The following is a 16,901-nucleotide window of genomic DNA, read 5'->3' on the forward strand; positions in this document are numbered from 1 at the left end:
CTTAGATTAGTTGTGGACTCTACGTTTATAGTACTCGTTTACTATGTAGCTTTAGATCTGGAAATTAGTATAAAATGGATACTGAATAAATTAGTTGTTAAACTCATCCACTATTAGGCCATTACTACTCTTCTAAAACAAACAGAGAGAGGTACCTTAACCTTTTTGTACCAAAATTGGTTTTGAGTTTCTTAATCCGTTGTTACTTTTCAAGTTGCTTAACTTTATTCACTCCTCCTTTTAAGTTTTAATATTAAGATTAAAGCTCAATTCGTCAATATTAATCAGTTCCCCGACTAAACTATAGTCTCCAAAAGTATATTTAGATTTAGATTAGTGTTAAGCAGCTTATCTCACCGACAGACTGATAGAGACAACCACATGCCGGCTAATTAAAATTAGCACAATCCAATCAGGTATTATCTTTTTGTTAATTGCACTGTAAGCAATCTCATCACAACTATAGATCACGCTCACTTTCACTGTTCCATTAGAAAAATATCTTAAGTGGGTTTATGAATTAGAGTGAACTCTTGTTCTACAAACAAACAAAGTATTGTTGTTCAATCCTTCAATTGGATTTGCAACATGTCATTTCATGTGGGGAAGAGGAATATCATAATCTACTTAATGTAATGGACGACAACGCACCTGGTTTTCTTTTTTACTTTATATGATTAACAATTTGAACAAATAATTGAAGGAAAAAAAACAAAAAAAAAACATATGCTTCAATGTGATCTACTTCTATTGATTAAACTAAGATCTTATTTTGTTTTTTGTTTTATAATGTGATAATATCACACCTGCTTCAGCGAATGAGAAGACAAATTTATGGAGGCCACAGAAAAGGAAAAATGTCAAAAATATCAATTTTGATTACATGCAAATATGCAATCATTTAGCTCCCATTTATGATCCCTACTGGAGGATGAAAGCTACCTTCTTTTACATGCTAGATACATTAAAAGCACCATCGCTCTCCGGTTGAATGAAACTCTTAATTTTTTATAACACGAACAATGAATATTGATGTAATCAACTCATTAGTCATTACAAGTTTGTTTAAATATTGTCGAAAATATATAAAAATAAAAGAAAAATAAAAAATGACGGAATAGTATATAAATTATGTAGGCTATTTTTTTTTTCCCGATTGTTGGGTTACAAACTCGACCCAAAAAGAAAAGAAAAGACACAAAACAAATCCTACATCTCAGTTATATTTTTTTTGGTATTGCCATCAAGAATAATGATCAAGAATAGGATAATACTACTAATATAAAAATGTCAAATATAAAAAAATTACACCTAATACAAAGACTAACACCAAATTAAAAAAAAAGGTTCTCCAACTAAATACTAGAGGTACAATAACTCTTGCTATGTTGTCTTTACCTTTTATTGCAATATTCTGCCTCCGACAGACCACATCCCTATACTCAATGTCACATTTGCACACAAAAATCATTTTAGTGATCACACAGCTTCTCATTAGCACTACAAGACTTTTCTATTCTTATTATTATTGATCATGAAATTTTTTTTAATTGTTGATGAATTTGAACTCCTCCTATAAAACATATTGAACCTTAATATTATTGAAATTTTGCAGAAAATTTTTCAATTTATTTTTTTCAAAATTCAACCCTCAATAGTTATCACCTTGTCTTTTGATCCAGCATCTCACCAAGATTGCTTCATTGATTTTGAAGACCACCGTTCTAAAACTACACTATACTCCTCCAGCAAGAATTGAATGGAAGTTTCAATGCACTCTATCAAAACATTAACTCTAGAATATGCATTCAAAAATTCCCGTAAAAGTTTATAAAATTATGTCTTTTTTTTAGGACGCCGCAAACTAAAAATATGCACTTTGATTTTTGAACAAGTCATATTAACATACCACTCATCACATCAAACATGCATGAACTTTGTAATGTCTTAATCTAGTTGTTTAATGCTCTTGTTTACTCAATTTTGATACACAGCTGGCCTAATTGTACCACAATTTCATTATAAAGGACAATTATTTTTTTTTCTGAACTACTGTTTGTTGATTCCTCTCTTAAGTCGTACTCTTGGTATTGATTTGAAGATGTTTTTCGATGATCAAATTCTAATTTATATTTCTAATACTTATCAAATTTGAATTAGCCACAGCAAAAATTCAGAGCAAGAAGCAAGAAGGAGGCAGAGAGGATTGTCCAATTTATTAAACTCGTCATTTTTTTTCCTTCAATTGGATTGTCGGATAATATTCGATAAAATCCAACAAAATCCGGTTTACAGATTAGGTCACCAAATTCACCTGATTATTATCTGGTTGGAGGTATGTAGGATAATTGTCCTTGTGTGATGTTTTAATTGCAAAATGATTAACCGGATTAAGGATAGAGGCTTATGGTTGCAACTTCTTTTGGATTAGGCAACATTGTGAGTCGTAATGCTATTTCGACAACCTTACTAGTGTTTAAAGGTTGGAGTGATTTCGAAAAAGTAAATTATTTAGTTTGTGTTTTTTAATTTTTGTTTTATTCCAGTGTTTGATATTTTTGTTATTTTCACTGTTCCTCTAAAATTTGAAGAAAGAAAAAATACAAAACAAATCCTACATTTCAGTCATATTTCTTTTAATATTGCTATCAAGGATAATGATTAAGAATAAGACATAACTACTAATATAAAAATATCCAAAATAAAAAAAAATCACACCTAAAACAAAGTCTTTAACATTAAATTAAAAAGAAAGTTCTCCCACTAAATATTAGGGTTATAATAACTCTTGTTAAGTTGTCTTTATTTTTTATTATATTATTCCGTCTCCAGCACTGTATATAAGGCCTCATTTTTGTAATGGTTGCTAAAGTTGCACACGTATATCATTTTGGTAATCATGCAGCTTCTCATTAGCATCACAAGACTTTACTACTCTTGTTTTGTTTATTAATTATTTTTTTTCAATTATTGATAAATTTAAACTCTTTGTGTGAAGCATATTGAATCTTGATATTATTGAAACTTTGCAAAAAAAAAATTCACTTTATTTTTTTTAAACTCAAACTCCAATAATTATTATCTTGCCTTTTGGCCCATCTTACCAAGACTGCGTCACTGATTTTAAATACCATTTACTCTAGAGCTGCACTGTACTCCTCCAGCAAGAATTGGACGGATGTTTTAATGCACTCTTCCAAAACATTGACTCTAAAATCTGTATTTAAAAACTCACATAAAAACACAACAATATTCTCAGCATTCACACCAGAAGTCATATACACTTATATTGAGTTAAATCTCAAAGTGGTCCCTCAACTTGCAATTGAGCCTCACGGTTGTCCCTAAACTTGCAATTGCCTCAATATTGTCCTTGAATTCAACAAAGGTGACTCATGGTCGTCCCTAAAGTATTTTTCGGAGAATATTCCTTAACGGCGTGATGACGTGTACTTAGAGACACCACGGTGGATAGGTAACGGCTATATGACGTGGTTATTATCGTTATTTGACTCAATTTAGTCCCTGAAGTGGTTTATAACCCTAGTTCCCAATTTGAGTTCCATCTCTGTCCACCATTAGAAGTCACTCTCTTTCTTTTTTTTCTGCTCTCCTTCTTCTTCTCCACTACATCTCCTTCTTCTTCTTCCACTATTAGAAGACACTACTTTGTCATCTTCTATTTTCTTCCTCCTCCTCCTTTTTCACCTCTCTTCTCTCACTTTCTCTGTAAGTGCTGTAAACCCTAAACCCTTTTCTTCTTTTTCCATTTTCTAATTCCTCAAAATTTTGCAATTTTATTCATGTATCGCCCAAACTTCCTAGTTCACTTGGAACCCTGCCTTTGTTTCTGACCTTGCAGCTCTTCTTATCAACTGGGTCGTTCTGAGGAAGCTGAAGCTCTCGTCTTTAAGGCCACTTCCAAGCTTGAATCTCAAAACAGAGAGCTTGCTCTTTTCTACTGTAAATTGCTTGAGTCACACTCCAAGCAAGGCTCATAGAAAGGTTTTGGTGTTGTTTATTGTTACATGAACTAGCTTTTTTGTAATTCTTCCTCTGTTTACATAAAACCCAGGGCTTTTGAGTAGATAGTTAGTGGTTTGTGTGCAATGGATAGGTTTCGTGAAGCCAAGGATTTGGTTGAGGATTTGAGAGGTAATGGTGGAGAAATTGACGCTTCAGCTTTTGAGTTGAAGTCCATTATATATGGTTATAGGAGGCTGGGATTGTTCCATGATTTGCAGAGAGTTGTGGATCAATAAGTGAGGTGACTTTGAGATTGACACTGTTGGCACTGATATGGTTCTTTCAACTTTTGGCACTCATGGTGAGCACATTGAAATGATTTCCTAGCTAAAGAAGATGATTACCTTAGGCATCTCATTCAACTCCTCAATCGACAATGGCAACTCATTCAGGAGGTAATCAACAGCGGAAATGAGTTTCGGACTTAAGAAGTTACTGGATTATTGTGTGATTTTGGAGGAGGTAATGGTGTGGGATTCATCGGAGGTTAAATTAAATTTGCATGGATGTCATTTGGGTTCATCCTATTTGATTATGCTGCTTTGGTTGAAGGAGATGTGGCGGAGAAGAAGAAGAATAGAGAAGAAGAAAGAGAGTGACTTCTAATGTTGGATACAGATAGAGCTCAAATTGGAGACTAAGGTTATAAACTACTTTAGGGACTAAATTGAGTCAATAACGATAACAGCCACGTTATATAGCTGTTACCTATCCACCGTGGCGTCTCTTAGTACACGTCATCACGCCGTTAAAAAATATTTTTCAGAAAATATTTTAGAGACGACCGTGAGTCACATTTATTAAATTCAGGGACAATATTAAAGTCATTGTAAGTTTAGAAATGACCGTAAAACTCAATTGCAAATTTAGGACATTTTAAAATTAATAGGAGGACCCTATATGCAAACTCACCAACACTTCAGATACACAATTACATTTTAATCACAACGAATACCCTTTTGTGCAGAAACATTGGTGATTGATCTCCTGCATTTGAATACCTCACTCATGTAAGTTTATTAAGTATCTTTTGAAGTGCCATAATTTTATAGTAAAAGAGTACTCTCTCCATGGTACATTCAAATTAAATTTTTATTTAAATAGTTAAAAATTATATTTTGAATAATTTTTACTCGTTGATTATTTGTGAAGAATTAATTCTTAAATCTTCATGTTGTTTAAGAAGCTAACTAAAAAAAAAACTGAGAGTTTAGTAGTATGATTAGATCAGCGTCTGAAGTCTGAACTATTTGTTTTGAAAACAAACTTATAAGTTATAATAGTGACACAAAGTTAAATTGGAATCAAGAAAAAATTAAGCTGAACTTATTATTAGTTCACATATAATATAATCCATGACTTCTACTACAAATACATTTTTTGAGCTGGCTTTTCCTATTTGTGTATAAACTGTTAATAACTAATCAACCATTAAGAATTAATAATTCTGTAATAGTAGCCAGTAAACTAGTTGTTATTTTTTGTTTTATATTTTTATATATATATATTTTCTAAGACTAGTTTTTTACACCTTTCTCCTTGTTAAATCAGAGTCCAGTTCTAGGGTTTCTTTCTGCCACCCAAACCCGAATTTCGACTCAGTGTATTCTCCAATTCAAACAATGGGAAAAAAGAAACCAAAGGACCCTCCACAAACCGACTTAGCTTCGCCCCGTCCCGCCGCCGGCATTTTCTCCTCGCTCTTTGCCGCCGCACCGGAACCAAGCACCGCCCTCGCTTCCTTATTCTCCGACGACAACCCCTTTCGGAGAAAGCCCACTCAACCTTCTCAGGAATCAAACGAACAAACTCAAATCCCTAACAATGTCGGATCCGCACAACACGACACCGGCGAGGAGAAGAGGAAAAGGAAAACCTTAGAGGAGAAGCCCTCCGCCGATTCCGCAATCGAAGCTTCGGGGAAGAAGAGGAAGTACCACGAGTCAATTGAAGAGGCCAAAGGCTCTGACTTGGCAATTGAAAAGAACGATGAGGGGAAGGAGAAGAAGAAGAAGAAGAGGAAAAGAGAGGAGCTTGAGAAGGAGTGGGAGGAGAGGAAGTATGGTGCGGTGGTGGATGAAGAAAAAGAAGCGTCTGTGTTGGAGAACGGAAAAGTTGGGAACAAGAGGAAGTTGCTGCATAACCCTGCTGATATGATGGTATCGAAGGAAGGGTTTGATGATGAGGAGAAGCTCTTGAGAACGGTATTCGTTGGAAATTTGCCTCTCAAGGTGAAGAAGAAGACCCTGCTCAAAGAGTTCAAGAAGTTCGGTGAGGTTGAATCCGTGAGGATTCGTTCTGTTCCGATACAAGACGTAGGTTTTTTTTATCTTTTGGGTGTTCTTTCAAGATTTAAATGCTTTTTTTTTTTTATCCTTTTTCAATTTGGAATCTGAGTTAACGTTGTACTATTTTGTATTGAACAGACTAAAAAGCCTAGGAAGGGTGCTATCCTTGCGAAGAAAATCAATGATGCTGCTGATAGGTATTCGAGCTGAACTAAACTGAACAATTTACCAAGCTGCAACTTCAACTGCAATATTGTATTGGTGCTAATTTGTAGAAAATGCAGTTCTTTTATAAGTTTCAATTGAATAGGAATATAGGACCTGCTATTTTATTAACCCCCCCCCCCCCCCTCTTTTTTTTTCTTTAGATTTGGTTTAATGCTTTGATAAGGAGGGCTCATTTTTAGGGATTTCTAATTGATGAATGTTTGTTTACTTTTTGCAAGTGTTCATGCCTACATTGTTTTCAAAACGGAAGAATCTGCTCAGGCATCTTTGTCCCACAACATGGCAGTGGTATGTCCTTGTCCCACTTATGTGGAATTGTATCTAGTATTGTATTTACCTTGTATATTTTGGTGATGGCTTGCTTATAAGTTATAAAGTAGTTTATTTATCTGGATGTAGGTTGAAGGGAATCATATTCGTGTTGATAGGGCATGCCCGCCCCGCAAGAAACTTAAAGGGGAGAGTACTCCACTTTATGATAACAAGAGAACTTTGTTTGTGGGCAACCTTCCATTTGATGTGAAGGTATATTTCTTGTCAATAATTTTCATTATGATTGAGTTCTCACGATTACATCACGTCTGAGGGTCTACAGAGGCTAATAGATATAACATGTGATCCTTCTCTCCAGGATGAAGAATTATATCAGTTATTTTGTAGCATACCTAACCTGGGAACCAGTGTAGAAGCTGTAAGAGTTGTTAGAGATCCTCATCTTAATGTTGGAAAGGGTATTGCCTATGTGCTGTTTAAAACAAAGGTAGGCTGTTTTGGTGCTCGAATAGCTATATGTTTTTTTTATCAAGTATGCTCACTTTGTGCTCTTAAAGCTTAGGTTAAATAACCATGTTATAACTAGTTAAAATCAGAGCTGTCTGTGACTTGATATTTCTGTGAGAAACCATCATATTATGTGATTGCTTTTTCGTGTTATCTGTTTCTGAGAAGTAGAGGTTTTCCGTCATTTAATCCGGAACATAGGTCATTGTAATTGCATTGGACTATTGTTTGTCCTGAGGCTTTGTTTCCTTATTTTCATATGGGTTAGCTGTTTTGAAAAATTTTTTAGATGCCATTTTGAACCCAAATATATTATCCCAACAGGATTTTTATTTTTAACTGTACTTGTTTTTTATTTGTTCTTTAGTTTTTTTTTTCTTTTTTGTTTTTTTGCGGGGTTGGGGGTTATAATTATTAATTAGGTACATAGTTCAATGGTGATATGTAATATACATGAGTGCTGTAACAGTTAAGGTGTAATTAGGTTAGTATTGAATGGGATGATATTGCCTGTAAAGAGCAGCAAAAATTGTTTTCAGCCTTGCCCTCTAGAACCATGTCCATAAATTTTAACTAAAATTGGGTTGTCTTAACTGCAGGAAGCTGCTAATTCTGCACTCAAGAAACGGAACCTGAAGCTTCGAGACCGAGAATTACGACTCAGTCATGCCAAGGCTGATTCCACTCCATCGAAAAAGCCAAAGCCAAAGCCAAAGCCATCACCAGCACAAGCTCCTGGCACCCCGGCCAAGAGAAAGTCTCTGGCTATGACGTCTCCTTCAAGCAGCATCAACAGGTCAAACAAAAAATTCAATGCATCTTACCAGGGTTTGCGTGCAACAAAATCTGATTTCAAGAAGAAAGCTCATGGAGTAGAAAAATCAAAAGGACGCTCGGAGAAACGACCATCAGTTGCTGCCAGAAAAGCCAAAGCAAAAATGCTCAAAGAAAGTGGTTCATCAAAACAAGCTGGGATGAAACGCAAGCTTGATAGTCGTACTCCAGATAGCTCCTTCAGAAATAAGAAGGTGAAGAAGAATAGGTAGCACGTTTCCAGTATTATAAGGGATTTTAGATTACAAAACTTGTTAGCCCTCACTGGCTCTGATGGCTGATGAGCAAACATGCGTGAAAAGCGACTTGTTCACTGGACAGTGTTCCCAGTTAATAACCACGCAGTGGGCTTGAAGGTGCATTTATTTTATAGCAAAAGGGTTTTCGGATAAGAAAAAAAAAATCAGTAGATAGAGATAAAGGGATGAAAGCTTAACTATATTGTCTTTTATAATCCTTTTTTAACAGTATTCTCAACTCCTTCCCCCTCCCTCTTCTTCGTTCATTTCATTTAAAGTTGGATATGTAATTCTACTTTCTAGAATGTTTTCATTAATTAATGTGATATCACTTTAAGTCCTTGTTTTAAAGCAACGTTAGAATGGACCCTGCTTTCCTCTTTGTTAATAAAGGAAATCACACGGTTCAAGCCATTTAATGCTTGAATTTGTGTGCCAAATTCTTTGTTGGAAAATGCTTCTCAATCATTAATGGGTGCTTAATTGCCGACTTTTTAATGAATTTTGTCCAAAGTTTCGGGCAATTTACAAGAAGCCTACAAGTAGCTGCCTAACCGCATTAACTACAGAATTCTCTTTAATTTTTGCTCTTTTATCCTTGAAATTCAATGATAATTATATGGAAAGTTTCTACAAATATAAAATAAAGGTAAAATCGTTAGAGAACTTGTTCCTATAAGTCTGTTAAGGAAGTGTTACTCTCAGCGACATGTATTCTATATTTTTAATTACTCATTATTTTCAAAATGAAGAAAAAAGAGTATGTTATTACTGTAAGCTCTAAAATTCATTGATGAAACTAATGACAATCCGCAACCTGAATGATGGGGGAAGACTGATTCGGAAATGAGCATTTTATCCAAATTACTGTACAATGCGAACAGGATAACATTAAAAACTAGCCATAATCGTATGTTTTACACATAAACAAACTTATGAACAATGTACCATAACTAATTCAGCCAAACGCTTGTTTCTTGCCACACTGACAGAGCCATCATCAAAACAATCTCAGCACTTTACAATAAAAATCCTTATAGCAAATAACTTCATTGCAATTGCAACTTCCTTCCCTTTTTATGAATCAAATATGTACAGTACTGAACTACTTGCATTAGCTTATCAGAATATCCAGGGGCTCGCAGCACAAGCTTCTTCACTTCGTCAATGGCTATGACTCGTTCTTGCTAATTAGCGTGGGTGTAACCGAGACAAGACCTATGAAGAACAAGGTAGCAATTGAGTTGAAATCGTAGAGATCCCCCACTGATTGCAGCTCTCCAAGAGCCAACCCAGCCTGCATAACCAAAACACAAATACAAATTAACATGTGAAATTATTAAGTACAAGTATAATGAGAACTTTATTTCAGTTTCTAGGTTACGATACTTCTTTTCTCTTCTCTTTGTTTTCAGATATATTCATGTATGGAAGCACCAAAGTAAAAACAACCTATGAATATGGAATCGAAGGAATACTTTGGAAAAGCACAAGTTTGCTACAACATCAGTATAAACAAGTGGTAGTGTCTATAGCTACATACCCTGACAGTGACATATGCAGCAGGTACGAGTCCAATAACAGTTGCCAGGAAGAAAATATGATAAGGAACATCAACGATTGGTGAAGCAAAGTTAATAAATGTATTAGGCAAGGTGGGAGTCAGTCTCAGGAAAAGCATGTAGTTCAACAAACTTTTTCTTCTTTTAGCCACCTGGAAGTTTTAAAAACAAGCATGTTATTTCAGATAGTTGATAGGATTAAATCCGCTATATAGAGAAACAAAGAAGGGAAACCATGCCTCATTTTGAAAGAATTTCAATTTTTCTGGTGCAAGAGAGGAGAGAAGGGGTCGCCCAATCAATTTTGACAGGAAATAGCATGAAGAAGCTCCTGCTGTGGCAGTGAACACAACCAGAGCTACGCCTTTTAAGACTCCAAAAAGAGCTCCAGCAAGCAACGACATGAACACAGTCCCTGGAATCATGAAAGTCTGCATGAAAATATATACCACGCAGTATCCCACCAGGACTTGTGCAGTGTAGTCACTTGTATAGTTCTCAAGGTTATCTCTACAAAGATGAAAAACTGACGTTATCAACACTTCCCTTTCTGCATATCCCTTCTCACATATGCATTAACATAAATATAAGATAAATCAATGTTCCCCACCCGAAAAAAGAAAAGCAAGTTGAAACCAATCCAGGACAAGAAAGGCAGAGTCAAATGTTGTTGCTCTCAACAGAATAAATACCAATACCATCATTTTGATGCATCTTGATGTTAAGAGCAAAGATGAAAGTTGATGGGAAAATGTACAAGAACATTGCATAATGAATTTGAATTAATAATCAATGTTACTATTGTAGTTCACCTTCAGTAAAATATAGCATACAGGTTTTGCTATATGTAGTTGAAATTTTCAACACTCTGCATCAAATAATCACCATTCTCCTCCATTTATCCATTACATATGCAGACAAAGCTAGGAGCAGTGTCAAGCTATGGGAATGCATTTTTTGTAAAACTAGATGATCTGTGTTATTCTCGGCAAAGCAACATATTACTCTTGAACCTTATTCAATAAGATGGAAGTCATCACAATGGAACCACATTTCAAGTAGCTTGATGCACACTTTGTAAATATTTGAGTTTAGGTATATTGTAAACTCAAAATAATTTTATTGGTGGTAGATATTGATATTGAGAAAATATTAATTCTCTTCAAGGGATCAGAGCAACAACTATAATTAAAATTCATGCTTAGTCCGTGAACCTTTCAACTGGAATATTCTTGCAAGTAAAAGTGGCATCTTTTGGGTCCAAATCATAACCCTTCAATAAATTTTATCGGCAACACTAGCATCCATCAATAATAACAAATGTAAATATTACAATATACCTAAACTCAAAATCAACCTCTTCATTTTAGTCACTAGAATCTACCCCCATAATCTCCAGATCTATTAGTACTAGAAGGAAAGGAAGAAGCTTATATTCACAATAAATGTATATTTTTTCTATGATATAATTATGAATCCTACAAAAAATTCATTATTTGCCATCATCACATTCTCTTCACGGACTGGATGATACCATTATATCAGAATCAGCTGAAAATCAAACCTCAAAGCATTTACCCCAAAATATTGTGCGTGAATCATTATTTGACATAAATTAACGCTCTTTGGTCAGATTCATAATTGTTGTCTAATAATACTTAATCCGAAAAAAAAAAAACTACAGCAAATTATTAATAATCAAGGAAGTTATCAATCCAGCTTGAACCGAAAATTAAAAAAAAAGGTATTAAAAAAATGTAGGATAAAAAAATAGTCGGTAGGTCAAAGATTTCTTTTTTTTTTCTCTCTCTCTCTTCTGTGTTTAAATGTTTAAACTTACATGAAATGTTTAAGGTTAAGAAAAAATGACGAATAAAATTTTTACCTAAGGAGTTGAAGATCTTCAAGGGTGCGAGGGAGCTTAAGGAAGCTGTAATCGGAATCCGGCATCGTTAGGTATACGCCGCATATACCGGCCGCGAATCCCAAAACCACCGATGAAGCCACCGCAGTTTCCCAGGCGCTCAATGGGAACTTCGACGACGGCGACGGCGGCGGCAGTACCTCCCCAACGGTGTCGCCACCCTCCTTCCCCATGGTGTGGTTTATCTTTTTGAGGGTGGCTTACGGTCGAAGGAGGGAAAAGACGAAAATTGGAATTGGTGTTCCTTCCTTCTCTCACTTCTCTTTGTGCCTTATCCTACGAGAGAAAGAGAGAGAGAGAGAGAAAAGAAAGAAGAAAGAAGAAAGAAGAAATAGAAAGAATGAGCTAATAGGAACAATATTGGTGGTTAAGGTTTTTATTTATGAATCCCAAAAGCCTAGTATAACGAAATAACAAACTCCACTCTTTTTTTATTTATTTTTTAATTCAAGGTTTTTTTTTTTTTTTTACCTGAATGAGTTAAAAAATAAACTAAATCGCATGATTTTCCTATATTTTTTAGAGGGAGTATAGGGAGTTAATAGAGTATCTATATTTTATACAATATGTATAATAGAATATAGGAATATTTGATTCAATAGGATATTAGATGTTTATTATTCTGGTATCTGGATGGTTATTCTGGATAGTATGAGTGTATTGTATTTAAAAAATTAATAGTATTTTATTTTGGATGTTCATTTTTTAACTATATTGAGCCAGATAAATAGTTTATTGTACACATTGTACAAATATTCCATTAGTTTTTTAGCGGGATTCTTTTTTTATTATAAGAACGATATATGTACACTAAAATCAGCCATCAAAATTAGCTATTAGTATAAAATACATATTGAAATATAAATATATATTAAAAATAAATTAAACCACACATCACATATATATTTATATACAAATATATTAGTAATTGATTTTAATAACTAATTTTAATGTATAAATAATATTTTTATTTTTATTATCATGATTCTCCTATATTAATTTTAGTTACATCACAATCTTATTTAACTCTATATAAATTATGATTTAAAATCACAAAAAATAAATGGATATTACTCGTGGTTATAATTAATAATTTATCACTGAATTATAATTTATAATAAATATAAGATGTTAAATCGTGGTTCTAATATACCGTTTTAAGTGTATATAAATAAGGGAAAAAGATAAATAAATTTTTAATTTTTTAATTCGAAGACATATATATTTTTTATTAATTAAAAATATAAAAATATTTTTAATTTTTTAAGATATGAGACATTTAAATTTTTTTATTTAAAATATATAAAGACAAATCAGTCTCTCGAAGAAATTTAAATATCTTATTTTAAAAAATAATAAATGTTTTTATATGTTTAATTAATCAAAAATTTATTTATCATTTATTTTATGAATAAAAGTAAAATTATAGTTCTTATCCTTAATTTATTGTGACTAGAATTACAAAACAAATGGTGGTTTTATTTCCCAATTTAAGGGTAATCATAAATTATGGTTTAAATTTTGTCATTTGTAGTTAATTTAAATAAGGATGATGTAATATAAGTAGGAAAATAAGTTTAACATGAAAAAAAAATAACTCGTCTAATTTGATCAAAAGATAAAATTAAATATATTTTAAATATCAAGAATAAGTTGAATTAAATTAGATCTTATACTATTTTAACAACTTTTTAAAATTTAAAACAAAATATATTTACCCAAAAATTTACATGAACAACGAATATAAGTTTTACTCTTTTCCCTTATTTTACTTGTAAAGGAAGTTGTATAACTATAAATACATAATAACTATCTCTGACAGTTTTAGAAATATTTGTTAATCCACTTTAAAGTATTGAGAATTTTTTTTCACATGGCCGCAACAAATGCTTTGGATTTAACAAGAATAAGAAGGTTATCACACACTTGTTTTTTATAAGAAATTGAAACTGCAGATTGAAAAGGAAATTTATAAGATAATAGATCTAGATAAAATTTGATTGAATTGTGTGAGTCTTAAGACGACCCAAATGTTGATTCTATATTTTTTTTATGTTACTGACTTTTATTTAAGGATCTAATTAATATATTTTTTAAAGATATATGTTATTACTTAAAAACTATAAATGCTTGTAAATAAGTTGAGTTAAGATAGATCAATAATTTTTTTAAATGGCTAAAAAAATGTTCTGCTTACGATTAATTTTGGTGTTTGAACAGAATGAGGAGCAAATCGAAAAATGACTTGGAGAAACTTTGAAGATGTGAATGATTTTAAAGGTAGTCAAAAATATTATCCGAGAACATTACTTTATAGTATTTTTTTTTTATTTAAGGCTTTTACTAATTTTGTCTCTCAAATTCTAATTGTACTATAGTAAATTTTAAGATTGAGTTTTTGGTCACTATTGTGGTCCTTAGACTTTTTTTTTTTTTTTTTACGCTGAATTAGTAAATACAATGAAATGATGATGTTTTCGTTTTACACCCAAAATAAATTACAAAATATTCCTCATTTGAGTATACATCTTAACATTATTCTCACTCGCATCAAGAGAGAGCACTATAAAGCTATCTTAAAATAACGCATAGGCAATAGTAAACTTGTTGATGCATTCCACAAAAAAAAAAAGTCACCCAAAAAACTCTTAAAATTAAATTTATGATGGTCTACTACTAAAAATGTACAACTCAAAATTATGAAACATCCACTGATATAACATCCTGTAAAATAATAATACACTCATCGAATGACATATAAAATGTGTGAGTTTTAGATTGCTATGTGTCACAGTGACAAATAAATACACTAATCAGAGGCTAATCAAATTTAAATCAATTGTAATTGAGCCTAATTAAGTGGTATAGTCTAACAGTCTCCAAATAAAAAATAATGCGATCGTTAAAAAAATATATTCTATGATCTCTTGATAGTCTTATAATTAATACAATGAATTGACTATATCACAGAATAACATTTTTACATTTAGTATGCTATATGTAATTGAATCAAATTATGATAATCGTTTGTAATCTTATCTATAACTTTATTAATATCAATAATTTTATACAACATATGTCATAAAATCATATTATAACTTTATCTATAACTAGATTAATATTATTACAATCATTTTAAAATTAATAAATTAAAAATTTATTTTTACTCTAGCATGAAATCAATAAAAATTGTTGTATACGCTAATTTTTTTAAATCTCTTTATTGATATAGTTATTTTTTTTAATTTCTATTATCCATTACGAACACTTTATTCGTACAGAAATTGGGGGATTCTTTTTTAAAAAAGCAAAAGACGTGTGAAATAAATCATTATCTAAATTATAGACTTTTCTCACAATGAGGCGATTTAGGTGAAATTGGTTTATATAGAAAACACCTTCCTACTAAATCGATTTGAGTGAAATTAATTTATCCATTTCTCTTGTTTTTGGTAAAGCATCCTAATTCAAATAATTTTATGTAGTGTCTTTTCTTGTAATAAATCAGTTTACCTTGGATCGAATTATGTATATTTGCGTAATCATATTAAATTGTCCTTAAAATAATTTACCATGGTTCTATACTAAATCTGATTCAGAACAATTTGGATGAATATAGTTATAATTATTCTTACTGAGATTGATTTGTGTATAATTTATCCGTCAACGAGTACTTATAAGTTCTCCATCAAGATAAGATATACATTGATAATGAGAAAATAAAAAGGAGGTGATGAGTATCTGTAAAAACACTATAGTATTTAAGTCAATAAATATTTAAAAAGTATAAAAATTTTATTATTATAAAATATTCAATGTAAAATACAACTTATCACGTGTGTTCTTATAATAATTCTATAAATATAAAATGTATGATATAAAATAAAATTTATCATGTATTTATTTTTTAGATTAAATATAATTTTTTTTTATAAACATAAAATTGATAAATGATATTCATGTTATGACCATTTTATCATTAAAATAAAAATAAAAATTATTAAATTAATAATAAAAATGTCAATTACAAACAAAAAATAATAATATTTAAGATTAAATTATCACAATAAAAATTATTATAAGGTGACAAATCAGTAACAAAAACCAATTTAGAATAAACAATAATACTAATCCTTTGAAAGATTATTAATGTGTTACCCTAATTATTAATGTGTTTTGGTGCATTTTAATTAACAGCGGGGGTTGGGGTGGCACGTGGGTAGAAAGATTAGAAGGAATAAAACACGTGGTATTGGGAGTGAGTGTGAATCCTTAATGAGTGCGGAGATTCCAATGCGGCCATGTGCGTTTTGCAGTGTTCCACTTCACCGGTTCCTCCATTACTATTTCTCTTTCTCACTTTCTCCTTTTCTTCACCTCCATTTCCATTCATATCCAAACAAACAAAAACCCTTCAAATCCTCTCCCTTTTCGTTTTTTGTCTCTTTCCCAACACCCTTCTCCCAACTAAACTTGACAATAAAGAACACACAAAATCTATTCTTGTGACTCTATTAATTATTAATTAGAAGTTGGTAAAATCGATCTCCTTTGAATTAATACTAAATTATAAAATTGAAAAAAAAAAAGTGTTAAGTGTACTGGTATTTTAGAATCCATCATGAACATTTAAAAATAAAAAAAAACCAAGAAGTTTACATTGTATCTTCTTTTAAAAAAAAAAAGAAAATGATAAAGGTTGCTTAAAATACAATGATTGAGGCCCACCCAAATAATAATAACTTAATAACTTGAGGAGTAAAATCGCTGAATGCTAACGACTATTGTTTGATATATAGGTCAATTAGACAATTACTTTCTTGTTCTTTTATAATTCCTAGCATATTATTTGATTCTCTCCCAAAAAAAATAGCATATTATTTGATTCCTTTTATTTTGCACACATGCTCATTTGCAATATCGTAGACATCTCACATGTGTTGAATTATTATATATCTAGTTCGTTAAGGTAGCGTTTGTTTTGAAATACTGAGACAGAAATTAAGAGACTAAGATTTAG

At 31.8% G+C, this 16,901-nt stretch overlaps 2 protein-coding genes across 2 annotated transcripts; one reads left to right on the top strand and one right to left on the bottom strand.

Moving 5' to 3' along the window:
* Positions 1–5,307: 5,307 nt before the first annotated feature.
* On the top strand, positions 5,308–8,746 carry LOC112800029 (uncharacterized). The gene is made up of 6 exons (XM_025842064.3): positions 5,308–6,341; positions 6,453–6,511; positions 6,761–6,830; positions 6,942–7,067; positions 7,174–7,302; positions 7,922–8,746. The coding sequence occupies exons 1-6, from the start codon at positions 5,649–5,651 to the stop codon at positions 8,366–8,368; spliced, it is 1,524 nt and encodes a 507-aa protein (XP_025697849.1). The 5' UTR covers positions 5,308–5,648; the 3' UTR covers positions 8,369–8,746.
* Positions 8,747–9,248: 502 nt separating this feature from the next.
* Positions 9,249–12,265, bottom strand: LOC112800030 (uncharacterized membrane protein At4g09580-like). The gene is made up of 4 exons (XM_025842065.2): positions 11,843–12,265; positions 10,197–10,467; positions 9,939–10,109; positions 9,249–9,692 (listed from the first exon to the last, which is right to left on the bottom strand). The coding sequence occupies exons 1-4, from the start codon at positions 12,052–12,054 to the stop codon at positions 9,567–9,569; spliced, it is 780 nt and encodes a 259-aa protein (XP_025697850.1). The 5' UTR covers positions 12,055–12,265; the 3' UTR covers positions 9,249–9,566.
* Between the last annotated feature and the right edge of the window lie 4,636 nt (positions 12,266–16,901).

The sequence above is a fragment of the Arachis hypogaea genome, chromosome 5 (assembly GCF_003086295.3).
Source record: "Arachis hypogaea cultivar Tifrunner chromosome 5, arahy.Tifrunner.gnm2.J5K5, whole genome shotgun sequence".
Taxonomy (NCBI): domain Eukaryota; kingdom Viridiplantae; phylum Streptophyta; class Magnoliopsida; order Fabales; family Fabaceae; genus Arachis; species Arachis hypogaea.